General features: G+C 49.9%; 1 protein-coding gene across 3 annotated transcripts in view; it reads right to left on the bottom strand.

The window, feature by feature from the left end:
- lrrc61 (leucine rich repeat containing 61) overlaps window positions 1-12603 on the bottom strand; it is a 37780-nt gene extending 25177 nt beyond the window's left edge. For 2 of the 3 annotated variants that reach the window (XM_055910100.1, XM_055910103.1), the window contains exon 1: window positions 11746-12600. In XM_055910100.1, coding sequence (XP_055766075.1) covers window positions 11746-11776 — 31 coding nt within the window. In that variant the 5' untranslated portion in view covers window positions 11777-12600. Of the gene's footprint in view, window positions 1-11745 lie in introns of all 3 variants that reach the window. The other variant, XM_055910102.1, reaches the window with a different exon arrangement.
- Between the last annotated feature and the right edge of the window lie 3110 nt (window positions 12604-15713).

The raw sequence follows: 15713 nt of genomic DNA, 5'->3' as shown, positions 1-15713 counted from the left end.
GGATCTGAGGACCCATGCCAAATCTATTCAGTCTCCTGAAGGGGAATAGGCTTTGTCGTGCCCTCCTCACGAATGTCTTAGTGTGTTTGGACCATGTTAGTTTGTTGGTGATGTGGACACCAGGGAACTTGAAGCTCTCAACCTGCTCCATTACAGCACCTTCGATGAGAATGGGGGCGTGCTCGGTCCTCCTTTACCTGTAGTCCACAATCATCTCCTTTGTCTTGATCACGTTGAGAGAGAGGTTGTTGTCCTGACACCACACAGCCGGTCTCTCTTGATGATGGTGTTGGAGTCGTGCCTGGCCGTGCAGTCATGAGTGAACAGGGAGTACAGGAGGGGACTGAGCACGCACCCCTGAGGGGTCCCGTCTTGAGGATCAGCGTGGAGGATGTAAAGTCGTGGCCAAAAGTTGAGAATAACACAAATATGAATTTCCACAAAGTTACAGTTATAGACTGTTTTAGACTGTTTTTAACACAACAGTTATAGACTGTTTTCTCTGCTACCGCACGGCAAGCGGTACCGGAGCGCCAAGTTGAGGACCAAGAGGCTCCTCAACAGCTTCTATCCCGAAGCCAACAATTAATAAAATCGCCACCGGACAATTTACATTGACCCCCTCCCCCCCTTCCTTTTGTAAACTGCTGCTACTCGCTGTTTATTATCTATGCATAGTCACTTCACCCCCACCACATGTAGAAATTACCTCTACTAACCTGTACCCCCGCACACTGACTCTGTACCGGTGCCCCCTGTATATAGCCTCCACACTGACTCTGTACCAGTACCCCCTGTATATAGCCTCCACACTGACTCGGTACCGGTACCCCCTGTATTTAGCCTCCACACTGACTCGGTACCGGTGCCCCCTGTATATAGCCTCCACACTGACTCTGTACCGGTGCCCCCTGTATATAGCCTCCACATTGACTCTGTACCGTAATACCCTGTATATAGCCTCCACACTGACTCGGTACCGGTGCCCCCTGTATATAGCCTCCACACTGACTCGGTACCGGTGCCCCCTGTATATAGCCTCCACACTGACTCTGTACCGTACCCCCTGTATATAGCCTCCACATTGACTCAGTACCGGTACCCCCTGTATATAGCCTCCACACTGACTCGGTACCGGTGCCCCCTGTATATAGCCTCCACACTGACTCTGTACCAGTACCCCCTGTATATAGTCTCCACATTGACTCTGTACCGGTACCCCCTGTATATAGCCTCCACACTGACTCTGTACCGGTACCCCCTGTATATAGCCTCCACACTGACTCGGTACCGGTGCCCCCTGTATATAGTCTCCACATTGACTCTGTACCGTAACACCCTGTATATAGCCTCCACACTGACTCGGTACCGGTGCCCCCTGTATATAGCCTCCATATTGACTCTGTACCGGTACACCCTGTATATAGCCTCCACATTGACTCTGTACCTGTAAGCCCTGTATATAGCCTCCACATTGACTCTGTACCGTAACACCCTGTATATAACCTCCACATTGACTCGGTACCGGTACCCCCTGTATATAGCCTCCACATTGACTCGGTACCGGTACCCCCTGTATATAGCCTCCACACTGACTCTGTACCAGTACCCCCTGTATATAGCCTCCACACTGACTCGGTACCAGTACCCCCCTGTATATAGCCTCCACACTGACTCGGTACCAGTACCCCCTGTATATAGCCCCCACATTGACTCTGTACCAGTACCCCCCTGTATATAGCATCCATATTGACTCTGTACCGTAACACCCTGTATATAGCCTCCACATTGACTCTGTACCGGTGCCCCCTGTATATAGCCTCCACATTGACTCTGTACCAGTACCCCCTGTATATAGTCTCCACATTGACTCTGTACCAGTACCCCCTGTATATAGTCTCCACATTGACTCTGTACCGGTACCCCCTGTATATAGCCTCCACACTGACTCGGTACCGGTGCCCCCTGTATATAGCCTCCACACGGACTCGGTACCGGTGTCCCCTGTATATAGCCTCCACACTGACTCGGTACCGGTGCCCCCTGTATATAGCCTTGTTATTCTTATTGTGTTACTTTTTATTTTAGTATTTTAGTATAATCGGTAAATATTTTCTTAACTCTTCTTGAACTGCACTGTTGGTGACAAATAAAGTTTGATTTGAGACGGTGTGGGAAATGATTTAAGACTGAGACTCTCTCCAGTACAACCCAACATTGCAGAGTTATGGGCATCCTTTCAAGCACACCCTTCTCATTAACCTGTGGTGAGTTATTCACCATTTTTGATGAACAAATAAGGTTTTATATGTAAGATGGCTAAATAAAGAGCAAAATGATTTATTATTATTATTATTATTATTATTATTTGTGCCCTGGTCCTATAAGAGCTCTTTGTCACTTCCCACGAGCCGGGTTGTGAAAAACACACACATTCTTATGTTTAATAAATGTATCATATAGTGTGTGTGTGTGGCAGGCTTACAATGATGGCAAAAACATCATGGCACATTTGAGAGTGTGCTGACCCTGGTGCTAGAGGGGGTACGCTGACCCTGGTGATAGAGGGGGTACAGCTGACCCTGGTGATAGAGGGGGTACAGCTGACCCTGGTGATAGAGGGGGTACAGCTGACCCTGGTGATAGAGGGGGTACAGCTGACCCTGGTGATAGAGGGGGTACGCTGACCCTGGTGATAGAGGGGGTACAGCTGACCCTGGTGATAGAGGGGGTACGCTGACCCTGGTGCTAACAAACTAAACCAGTCCATATGTTCAAACCCACAGTAGAGTACTGAGTACAGCACAGTGAGTAGAGTACAGTAGAGTACTGAGTACAGTACAGCACAGTGAGTAGAGTACTGAGTACAGTAGAGTACTGAGTACAGTACAGCACAGTGAGTAGAGTACAGTAGAGTACTGAGTACAGTACAGCACAGTGAGTAGAGTACTGAGTACAGTAGAGTACTGAGTACAGTACAGCACAGTGAGTAGAGTACAGTAGAGTACTGAGTACAGTACAGCACAGTGAGTAGAGTACTGAGTACAGCATAGTGAGTAGAGTACAGTAGAGTACTGAGTACAGTACAGCACAGTGAGTAGAGTACTGAGTACAGTACAGCACTGTACAGTGAGTAGAGCACAGTAGAGTACTGAGTACAGCACAGTGAGTAGAGTACAGTAGAGTACTGAGTACAGTACAGCACAGTGAGTAGAGTACAGTAGAGTACTGAGTACAGTACAGTGAGTAGAGTACAGTAGAGTACTGAGTACAGTACAGTGAGTAGAGTACAGTAGAGTACTGAGTACAGTACAGTGAGTAGAGTACAGTAGAGTACTGAGTACAGCATAGTGAGTAGAGTACAGTAGAGTACTGAGTACAGTACAGCACAGTGAGTAGAGTACTGAGTACAGCATAGTGAGTAGAGTACAGTAGAGTACTGAGTACAGTACAGTGAGTAGAGTACAGTAGAGTACTGAGTACAGTACAGCACAGTGAGTAGAGTACTGAGTACAGCATAGTGAGTAGAGTACAGTAGAGTACTGAGTACAGTACAGTGAGTAGAGTACAGTAGAGTACTGAGTACAGTACAGCACAGTGAGTAGAGTACTGAGTACAGCATAGTGAGTAGAGTACAGTAGAGTACTGAGTACAGTACAGCGGGTAGAGCACAGTAGAGTACTGAGTACAGTACAGCACAGTGAGTAGAGTACTGAGTACAGTACAGCACTGTACAGTGAGTAGAGCACAGTAGAGTACTGAGTACAGTACAGTGAGTAGAGTACAGTAGAGTACTGAGTACAGTGAGTAGAGTACAGTAGAGTACTGAGTACAGTACAGTGAGTAGAGTACAGTAGAGTACTGAGTACAGTACAGTGAGTAGAGTACAGTAGAGTACTGAATACAGTACAGTGAGTAGAGCACAGTAGAGTACTGAGTACAGTACAGTGAGTAGAGTACAGTAGAGTACTGAGTACAGTACAGTGAGTAGAGTACAGTAGAGTACTGAGTACAGTACAGTGAGTAGAGTACAGTAGAGTACTGAGTACAGTACAGTGAGTAGAGTACAGTAGAGTACTCAGTACAGCGGGTAGAGCACAGTAGAGTACTGAATACAGTACAGCGAGTAGAGTACAGTAGAGTACTGAGTACAGTACAGCACAGTGAGTAGAGCTGATTGGTTAAAAAACACATTCCAGACAGTGTCTGTTTCACAGTTATCACCGGCTAAATCTATTACGTTAAAATGCCTAATTACTCTGTTCCATCTGACTGCACAATCCACTGTCTCATCAGCCCAGCCAGGCAATTTATAAACTTGATCTCCACTATAAAAAGAATCTAGACATTCTCACATTTCTTTTAGACTAACATTTAGTTTACAACAGCGGAGATTTGTATAAACCTTGCTGTTTGTCTCTCTGACATTTTCAACATTCTTTCAATATTGAAATTGGATCTCCAGCTGTCCCGTAGTAAAGAACGTGAGTTGGGACGAGACACAGACAGGCAGCGTTTCTCAGACAGTCAAAATCATGAATCAGCTGGCATCATTTTTATGGATATATTCAAATAAATGTGAATTGAAAAAAGGTAAAAATGAAGTGCAGCTAGTTTGAAGTGATTGTGTTAGCTGTGTTGTTGGCAAGCTCCTCTGAACTACAGTGTCCTGACGAAATTGCACCTCAGTAGCTCATTGCTATGGATGTATCCAAATAAACGTTTAGAATGAACGACTGGGTCGCGGCTCTGGCAACCGAACCAATAGAAGGAACGACTGGGTCGCGGCTCTGGCAACCGAACCAATAGAACGGACGACTGGGTCGCGGCTCTGGCAACCGAACCAATAGAACGGACGACTGGGTCGCGGCTCTGGCAACCGAACCAATAGAACGGACGACTGGGTCGCGGCTCTGGCAACCGAACCAATAGAACGGACGACTGGGTCGCGGCTCTGGCAACCGAACCAATAGAACGGACGACTGGGTCGCGGCTCTGGCAACCGAACCAATAGAACGGACGACTGGGTCGCGGCTCTGGCAACCGAACCAATAGAACGGACGACTGGGTCGCGGCTCTGGCAACCGAACCAATAGAACGGACGACTGGGTCGCGGCTCTGGCAACCGAACCAATAGAACGGACGACTGGGTCGCGGCTCTGGCAACCGAACCAATAGAACGGACGACTGGGTCGCGGCTCTGGCAACCGAACCAATAGAACGGACGACTGGGTCGCGGCTCTGGCAACCGAACCAATAGAACGGACGACTGGGTCGCGGCTCTGGCAACCGAACCAATAGAACGGACGACAGGGTCGCGGCTCTGGCAACCGAACCAATAGAACGAACGACTGGGTCGCGGCTCTGGCAACCGAACCAATAGAAGGAACGACTGGGTCGCGGCTCTGGCAACCGAACCAATAGAACGGACGACTGGGTCGCGGCTCTGGCAACCGAACCAATAGAACGGACGACTGGGTCGCGGCTCTGGCAACCGAACCAATAGAACGGACGACTGGGTAGCGGCTCTGGCAACCGAACCAATAGAACGGACGACTGGGTCGCGGCTCTGGCAACCGAACCAATAGAACGGACGACTGGGTCGCGGCTCTGGCAACCGAACCAATAGAACGGACGACTGGGTCGCGGCTCTGGCAACCGAACCAATAGAACGGACGACTGGGTCGCGGCTCTGGCAACCGAACCAATAGAACGGACGACTGGGTCGCGGCTCTGGCAACCGAACCAATAGAACGAACGACTGGGTCGCGGCTCTGGCAACCGAACCAATAGAAGGAACGACTGGGTCGCGGCTCTGGCAACCGAACCAATAGAACGGACGACTGGGTCGCGGCTCTGGCAACCGAACCAACAGAACGACTGGGTCGCGACTCTGGCAACCGAACCAATAGAACGGACGACTGGGTCGCGGCTCTGGCAACCGAACCAATAGAACGGACGACTGGGTCGCGGCTCTGGCAACCGAACCAATAGAACGAAGGACTGGGTCGCGGCTTTGGCAACCGAACCAATAGAACGGACGACTGGGTCGCGGCTCTGGCAACCGAACCAATAGAACGGACGACTGGGTCGCGGCTCTGGCAACCGAACCAACAGAACGAAGGACTGGGTCGCGGCTCTGGCAACCGAACCAATAGAACGGACGACTGGGTCGCGGCTCTGGCAACCGAACCAATAGAACGGACGGCTGGGTCGCGGCTCTGGCAACCGAACCAATAGAACGGACGACTGGGTCGCGGCTCTGGCAACCGAACCAATAGAACAGACGACTGGGTCGCGGCTCTGGCAACCGAACCAATAGAACGGACGACTGGGTCGCGGCTCTGGCAACCGAACCAATAGAACGGACGACTGGGTCGCGGCTCTGGCAACCGAACCAATAGAACGGACGACTGGGTCGCGGCTCTGGCAACCGAACCAATAGAACGGACGACTGGGTCGCGGCTCTGGCAACCGAACCAATAGAACGGACGACTGGGTCGCGGCTCTGGCAACCGAACCAATAGAACGCACGACTGGGTCGCGGCTCTGGCAACCAAACCAATAGAAGGAACGACTGGGTCGCGGCTCTGGCAAATCGAACCAATAGAACGGACGACTGGGTCGCGGCTCTGGCAACCGAACCAATAGAACGGACGACTGGGTCGCGGCTCTGGCAACCGAACCAATAGAACGAAGGACTGGGTCGCGGCTCTGGCAACCGAACCAATAGAAGGAACGACTGGGTCGCGGCTCTGGCAACCGAACCAATAGAACGGACGACTGGGTCGCGGCTCTGGCAACCGAACCAATAGAACGGACGACTGGGTCGCGGCTCTGGCAACCGAACCAATAGAACGGACGACTGGGTCGCGGCTCTGGCAACCGAACCAACAGAAGGAACGACTGGGTCGCGGCTCTGGCAACCGAACCAACAGAAGGAACGACTGGGTCGCGGCTCTGGCAACCGAACCAACAGAAGGAACGACTGGGTCGCGGCTCTGGCAACCGAACCAACAGAACGAAGGACTGGGTCGCGGCTCTGGCAACCGAACCAATAGAACGGACGACTGGGTCGCGGCTCTGGCAACCGAACCAATAGAAGGAACGACTGGGTCGCGGCTCTGGCAAATCGAACCAATAGAACGGACGACTGGGTCGCGGCTCTGGCAACCGAACCAATAGAACGGACGACTGGGTCGCGGCTCTGGCAACCGAACCAATAGAACGAAGGACTGGGTCGCGGCTCTGGCAACCGAACCAATAGAAGGAACGACTGGGTCGCGGCTTTGGCAACCGAACCAATAGAACGGACGACTGGGTCGCGGCTCTGGCAACCGAACCAATAGAACGCACGACTGGGTCGCGGCTCTGGCAACCGAACCAATAGAACGGACGACTGGGTCGCGGCTCTGGCAACCGAACCAACAGAAGGAACGACTGGGTCACGGCTCTGGCAACCGAACCAACAGAAGGAACGACTGGGTCGCGGCTCTGGCAACCGAACCAACAGAAGGAACGACTGGGTCGCGGCTCTGGCAACCGAACCAACAGAACGAAGGACTGGGTCGCGGCTCTGGCAACCGAACCAATAGAACGGACGACTGGGTCGCGGCTCTGGCAACCGAACCAATAGAACGGACGACTGGGTCGCGGCTCTGGCAACCGAACCAATAGAACGGACGACTGGGTCGCGGCTCTGGCAACCGAACCAATAGAACGCACGACTGGGTCGCGGCTCTGGCAACCGAACCAATAGAACGGACGACTGGGTCGCGGCTCTGGCAACCGAACCAATAGAACGGACGACTGGGTCGCGGCTCTGGCAACCGAACCAATAGAACGGACGACTGGGTCGCGGCTCTGGCAACCGAACCAATAGAACGAACGACTGGGTCTGGCGACCGAACCAATAGAACGAACGACTGGGTCGCGGCTCTGGCAACCGAACCAATAGAACAGACGACTGGGTCGCGGCTCTGGCAACCGAACCAATAGAACGGACGACTGGGTCGCGGCTCTGGCAACCGAACCAATAGAACGGACGACTGGGTCGCGGCTCTGGCAACCGAACCAATAGAACGCACGACTGGGTCGCGGCTCTGGCAACCAAACCAATAGAAGGAACGACTGGGTCGCGGCTCTGGCAAATCGAACCAATAGAACGGACGACTGGGTCGCGGCTCTGGCAACCGAACCAATAGAACGGACGACTGGGTCGCGGCTCTGGCAACCGAACCAATAGAACGAAGGACTGGGTCGCGGCTCTGGCAACCGAACCAATAGAAGGAACGACTGGGTCGCGGCTCTGGCAACCGAACCAATAGAACGGACGACTGGGTCGCGGCTCTGGCAACCGAACCAATAGAACGGACGACTGGGTCGCGGCTCTGGCAACCGAACCAATAGAACGGACGACTGGGTCGCGGCTCTGGCAACCGAACCAACAGAAGGAACGACTGGGTCGCGGCTCTGGCAACCGAACCAACAGAAGGAACGACTGGGTCGCGGCTCTGGCAACCGAACCAACAGAAGGAACGACTGGGTCGCGGCTCTGGCAACCGAACCAACAGAACGAAGGACTGGGTCGCGGCTCTGGCAACCGAACCAATAGAACGGACGACTGGGTCGCGGCTCTGGCAACCGAACCAATAGAAGGAACGACTGGGTCGCGGCTCTGGCAAATCGAACCAATAGAACGGACGACTGGGTCGCGGCTCTGGCAACCGAACCAATAGAACGAACGACTGGGTCGCGGCTCTGGCAACCGAACCAATAGAACGAAGGACTGGGTCGCGGCTCTGGCAACCGAACCAATAGAAGGAACGACTGGGTCGCGGCTTTGGCAACCGAACCAATAGAACGGACGACTGGGTCGCGGCTCTGGCAACCGAACCAATAGAACGGACGACTGGGTCGCGGCTCTGGCAACCGAACCAATAGAACGGACGACTGGGTCGCGGCTCTGGCAACCGAACCAACAGAAGGAACGACTGGGTCACGGCTCTGGCAACCGAACCAACAGAAGGAACGACTGGGTCGCGGCTCTGGCAACCGAACCAACAGAAGGAACGACTGGGTCGCGGCTCTGGCAACCGAACCAACAGAACGAAGGACTGGGTCGCGGCTCTGGCAACCGAACCAATAGAACGGACGACTGGGTCGCGGCTCTGGCAACCGAACCAATAGAACGGACGACTGGGTCGCGGCTCTGGCAACCGAACCAATAGAACGGACGACTGGGTCGCGGCTCTGGCAACCGAACCAATAGAACGCACGACTGGGTCGCGGCTCTGGCAACCGAACCAATAGAACGGACGACTGGGTCGCGGCTCTGGCAACCGAACCAATAGAACGGACGACTGGGTCGCGGCTCTGGCAACCGAACCAATAGAACGGACGACTGGGTCGCGGCTCTGGCAACCGAACCAATAGAACGGACGACTGGGTCGCGGCTCTGGCAACCGAACCAATAGAACGGACGACTGGGTCGCGGCTCTGGCAACCGAACCAATAGAACGCACGACTGGGTCGCGGCTCTGGCAACCGAACCAATAGAACGAACGACTGGGTCGCGGCTCTGGCAACCGAACCAATAGAACGGACGACTGGGTCGCGGCTCTGGCAACCGAACCAATAGAACGGACGACTGGGTCGCGGCTCTGGCAACCGAACCAATAGAACGGACGACTGGGTCGCGGCTCTGGCAACCGAACCAATAGAACGGACGACTGGGTCGCGGCTCTGGCAACCGAACCAATAGAACGGACGACTGGGTCGCGGCTCTGGCAACCGAACCAATAGAACGGACGACTGGGTCGCGGCTCTGGCAACCGAACCAATAGAACGGACGACTGGGTCGCGGCTCTGGCAACCGAACCAATAGAACGGACGACTGGGTCGCGGCTCTGGCAACCGAACCAATAGAACGGACGACTGGGTCGCGGCTCTGGCAACCGAACCAATAGAACGGACGACTGGGTCGCGGCTTTGGCAACCGAACCAATAGAACGCACGACTGGGTCGCGGCTCTGGCAACCGAACCAATAGAACGCACGACTGGGTCGCGGCTCTGGCGACCGAACCAATAGAACGGACGACTGGGTCTCGGCTCTGGCGACCGAACCAATAGAACGAACGACTGGGTCGCGGCTCTGGCGACCGAACCAATAAAACGGACGACTGGGTCGCGGCTCTGGCAACCGAACCAATAGAACGAACGACTGGGTCGCGGCTCTGGCAACCGAACCAATAGAACGAACGACTGGGTCGCGGATCTGGCAACCGAACCAATAGAACGGACGACTGGGTCGCGGCTCTGGCAACCGAACCAATAGAACGAACGACTGGGTCTGGCGACCGAACCAATAGAACGAACGACTGGGTCTGGCGACCGAACCAATAGAACGAACGACTGGGTCGCGGCTCTGGCAACCGAACCAATAGAACGGACGACTGGGTCGCGGCTCTGGCAACCGAACCAATAGAACGGACGACTGGGTCGCGGCTCTGGCAACCGAACCAATAGAACGAACGACTGGGTCTGGCGACCGAACCAATAGAACGAACGACCTTCCGGCTTGTGTAGCAACCCTAGATTTGTGTCTGAACTATATCTCGTGGAAGGATGAAATAGTATAAATTAATTAATCAAATTAATGTGTAATGAAAATATGTCAATCATTGTTTGAATATGTTGGTAACCCGTTGTATAAAAGTGATAATGCCCTCGAAACCAGTGTTTTGGAGGATATATTGGCAAGGTTTGCTGGCCCTCGACTTCGGCCTAATAACACCCGTGCCAATATATCCTCCAAACACCGGCTGCTTCAGCATCATCACATAAGTAGAGTACAGTACAGGAAAGTACAGTATGTGCTGTAGTAAACTATACTCTATTGTAGTCTGCTCTGTACTGAACTGCACAATGTCCACACTTGTGAAACATGAGGACAATGACATTCAAACCCATAATTATGCATTTTTGTGCAGTACAGATCAGAGACCCATGATGTAATTCCATTACCAGGTGCAAATCCACTTCACTCGATAACCAAAAGAGATTTGTTGAAAGTCAAGGTGTGATGTCATATCTGACACCCCATTCTTTCTGCAGACATCTTGGAATATTAATTCAGAGCATTTTGTTGGAAAACGTGTTGGCATAAAAAACCTGAGGGGGATTTTACCATAATTCTGTTCTCAAAGTCTACATTTGCACAGTCCTTCCACTAAATTCATGTTTGTAACGTTTTCAGTGGAAATGTTAAAGTAGTCACTGTGAATAGAGTTGTATGGGTTGTTAAACTTTGAAATCAATGGTTGTTTGTCATACATTTTAATGTTTAGAAAACGAATCAAAGCGTAATGCCGTTACCAGCTCCAAAAGAGTGCTGACTACTATTCTGTCTCGGGGCAAATAATGACATGAATTCATTGTAGCTTGCTGGTTACATGGCTAAGACTTAGCCTACGCGGCTACCAAGCAAATACAGAGCAATTCATGAATTATGAATGAGTGACTGTGGACGAATATGATACTGTATCAGTGATGGCATAATAGTCAACTAACCTTAAGGAAGAAAAGGTTGTTTGCTATCCGTTATGGTTCGGAATTACGTTAGTTGAGCTGGGTTAATCAGATGATGATGCAGTAACGTTAGCATGTGGCTGTCCAGGCAGCAGGCTACTGTTGCTCTGTTATTGTTAGCTAGCAACAAGCCATCCATCTAGCTATGAACTCACCTTGATCTTTCATGTCTCTCTTTGAATCCATCCTTATATAGGTAGGTTAGTTAGCTCATGTACTGAACATAGAACTGGATAGTGATTTCTTTGGGAATTGTGAGTGAAATTGTCATGTGTCCTTGATTTTGCAGGACAGCTGACGACGGTAATGCTAGCCAGTGCAGCGCGCAGGTAACTACAGGATTAGCTAGCTAGCACGATGGCTAACACAATGCCTATTTGCACACTTGTTGGAAGCAAATGATTCCGCAAACGTTGCTACTCAGTTAAAACCGAAGCGAGCCACAATACACTATATTACTGTGTTCCAAAACGAGAATAAATGTAATGTTGACCTGACTTTGTGCGTTCGCAAAATCCCTCTTGTCTATCCACTCCGACCAGAGCACTCTTCATCTGAGTCTGCGACAGCGCAGAATAACTGGTGAATTTCAGAATGCGCAACGTCCGTTCAATATGACCGGTGTCAGTAAACGTCGGCCCCAAAAACAATCTAAATGATTGCCAGCAGCACAAATACAGTCACCAACGCTCTAGATTACATTAACCAAACCTAACCAGCTCTGCTGGGTGAGTAAAATGGTCAGCGTGTTCAGAAGTATTCAGTCACTTGTGTCTAGAAGTAGCTAGCTAGGCAATTTGAGACCATTCGCGTTAACTTGGACGCTGCGGTTGTGGTCAGCACACTGGGACCAAGCCTACTCCTCGGCCTGAGCGTCCAGAGTGCGCCCTGAACGCCCCGACAGAGAAACGCTGTGAATTGACGAACGCACCCTTAAAGATGACTCCCGGAAGACACGCACGGTTTGTTTTGATATTTCTATGGCAACGTAGCTATCAGATACGCAGATCGCAGATGTTTCTTCAAAGCTGTCAACTCACCGCAGTTGTGTTCGGGAACTAGAAAAACGAGGCTACGTATCCTCTTTGAATTCTACTAATACACGGGGAAAACACGACTTTCTACAGATGAAACAGGAACAATATTTACGTTTGAAAAATATATTATTTGCAATCCAATGGTTGCGTGGGTGTTTGACAGACGCGCCTGGTGGTAGCTATAAGTTGTTGCAGGTACTATTTGTCATCGGTGGTGGACAGCAGCCGGTGCTGAGACTCTCTGGAGGCTTTCTTAATGTATTTTACTTCATCTTTATTTAACCAGGTAGGCCAGTTGAGAACAAGTTCTCATTTACAACTGCGACCTGGCCAAGATAAAACAAAGCAGTGCGACAAAAACAACAACACAGAAATACAAATAAACAAACGTACAGTCAATAACACAAAATAAAAATAGACAAATCTATGTACAGTGTGTGCAAATGTAGAAGAGTAGGGAGGTAGGCAATAAATAGGCTCTAGATGAGAAAATAATTACAATTTAGCATTAATACTGGAGTGATAGATATGCAGATGATGATGTGCAAGTAGAGATACTGTGGTGCAAAAGAGAAAGAGGGGTAGTAATAATATGGGGATGAGGTAGTTGGGTGTGTTATTTACAGATTGTTTGTGTACAGGTACAGTGATCGGTAAGCTGCTCTGACAGCAGATGCTTAAAGTTAGAGAGGGAGATATAAGACTCCAGCTTCAGATTTTTGCAGTTCGTTCCAGTCATTGGCAGCAGAGAACTGGAAGGAAAGGCGGCCAAAGTAAGTGTTTGCTTTGGGAATGACCAGTGCAATATGCCTGCTGGAGCGCGTGCTACGGGTGGGTGTTGCTATGGTGACCAGTGAGCTGAGAAAAGGTGGGGCTTTACCTAGCGAAGACATCTAGATGACCTGGAGCAAGTGGGTTTGGCGACGGATATGTAGTGAGGGCCAGCCAACGAGAGCATACAGGTCGCAGTGGTGGGTAGTATATGGGGCTTTGGTGACAAAACGGATGGCACTGTGATAGACTGCATCCAATTTGTTGAGTAGAGTGTTGGAGGCTATTTTGTAAATGACATCAACGAAGTCAAGGATTGGTAGGATGGTCAGTTTTACAAGGGTATGTTTGGCTGCATTCTAGATTTAATTTTGGATTGGAAATGCTTAATGTGAGTCTGGAAGGAGAGTTTACAGTCTAACCAGACACCTAGGTATTTGTAGTTGTCCACATATTCTAAGTCAGAACCGACCAGAGTAGTGATGCTAGTCGGGTGGGCAGGTGCGGGCAGCAATCGGTTGAAGCATGCATTTAGTTTTACTAGCATTTAAAAGCAGTTGGAGGCCACGGAAGGAGTGTTGTATGGCATTGAAGCTTGTTTGGAGGTTAGTTAACAAATAAAGGCCAGATGTATACAGAATGGTGTCGTCTGCGGAGAGGTGGATCAGAGAATCACCAGCAGCAAGAGTGACATCATTGATATATACAGAGAAAAAAGTCGGCCCGGCAATTGAACCCTGTGGCACCCCCATAGAGACTGCCAGAGGTCCGGACAACAGGCCCTCCGAGTTGACACACTGAACTCTATCTGAGAAGTAGTTGGTGAACCAGGCGAGGCAGTCATTTGAGAAGTCAAGGCTATTGAGTCTGTTGATAAGAATGCAGTGATTGACAGTTTCGAAATATTTGGCCAGGTCGATGAATACAGCTGCACAGTACTATCTTTTATCGATGGTGGTTATGAATCGTTTAGGACCTTGAGCGTGGCTGAGGTGCACCCATGACCAGCTCGGAAACCAGATTGCATAGCGGAGAAGGTACGGTGGGATTCGAAATGGTCGGTGATCTGTTTGTTAACTTGGCTTTCGAAGATTTTAGAAAGGCAGGGCAAGATGGATATAGGTCTATAACAGTTTGGGTCTAGAGTGTCTCCCCCTTTGAAGAGGGGGATGACTGCGGCAGCTTTCCAATCTTTGTGGATCTAAGACGATACGAAAGAGAGGTTGAACAGGCTAGTAATAGGGGTTGCAACTATTTTGGTGGATAATTTTAGAAATAGAGGATCCAGATTGTCTAGCCCGGCTGATTTGTAGGGGTCTGGATTTGGGTGAAGGAGAAATGGGGGAGGCTTGGGCAAGTTGCTGCAGGGGTGCAGAGCTGTTGGCCCGTGTAGGAGTAGCTAGGTGGAAAGCATGGCCAGCTGTAGAAAAATGCTTATTGAAATTAGCGATTATTGTAGATTTATCAGTGGTGACAGTGTTTCCTAGCCTCAGTGCAGTTGGCAGCTGGGAGGAGGTGCTCTTATTCTCCATGGACTTTACAGTGTCCCAAAACTTTTGTTAATTTATGCTACAGGATGCAAATTTCTGTTTGAAAAAGCTAGCCTCAGCTTTCCTAATTGCCTGTGTATATTGGTTCCTGACTTCCCTGAAAAGTTGCGTCTCGCAAATGGGACAAGCTGTCGTCAAGGCAAAGGATGGCTACTTTGAAGAATCTCAAATGTAAAATATATTTAGATTTGTTTAACAATTTTTTGGTTACTACATGATTCCATATGTGTTATTTCGTAGTTTTTTACAATGTAGAAAATAGTAAAAATAAAGGTTAATGTGTAATTCAATCATTAAATGGTATATGATATAATGCATCTATACTCCCCCTTAATAAACAGGTTTTGATTCAACTCATAAATTATATGTGAATGTATCTATGTTCCCCTTTATATCTCAATGTATCTATGTTCCCCTTTATATCTCAATGTATCTATGTTCCCCTTTATATCTCAATGTATCTATGTTCCCCTTTATATCTCAATGTATCTATGTTCCCCTTTATATCTCAATGTATCTATGTTCCCCTTTATATCTCAATGTATCTATGTCCCCCTTTATATCTCAATGTATCTATGTTCCCCTTTATATCTCAATGTATCTATGTTCCCCTTTATATCTCAATGTATCTATGTTCCCCTTTATATCTCAATGTATCTATGTTCCCCTTTATATCTCAATGTATCTATGTTCCCCTTTATATCTCAATGTATCTATGTTCCCCTTTATATCTCAATGTATCTATGTTCCCCTTTATATCTCAAT

Source organism: Salvelinus fontinalis, unplaced genomic scaffold (genome assembly GCF_029448725.1).
Source record: "Salvelinus fontinalis isolate EN_2023a unplaced genomic scaffold, ASM2944872v1 scaffold_0001, whole genome shotgun sequence".
Taxonomy (NCBI): domain Eukaryota; kingdom Metazoa; phylum Chordata; class Actinopteri; order Salmoniformes; family Salmonidae; genus Salvelinus; species Salvelinus fontinalis.
Note: the sequence above shows the minus strand (reverse complement) of the source record. Positions and strands in the feature narration are given on the sequence as shown.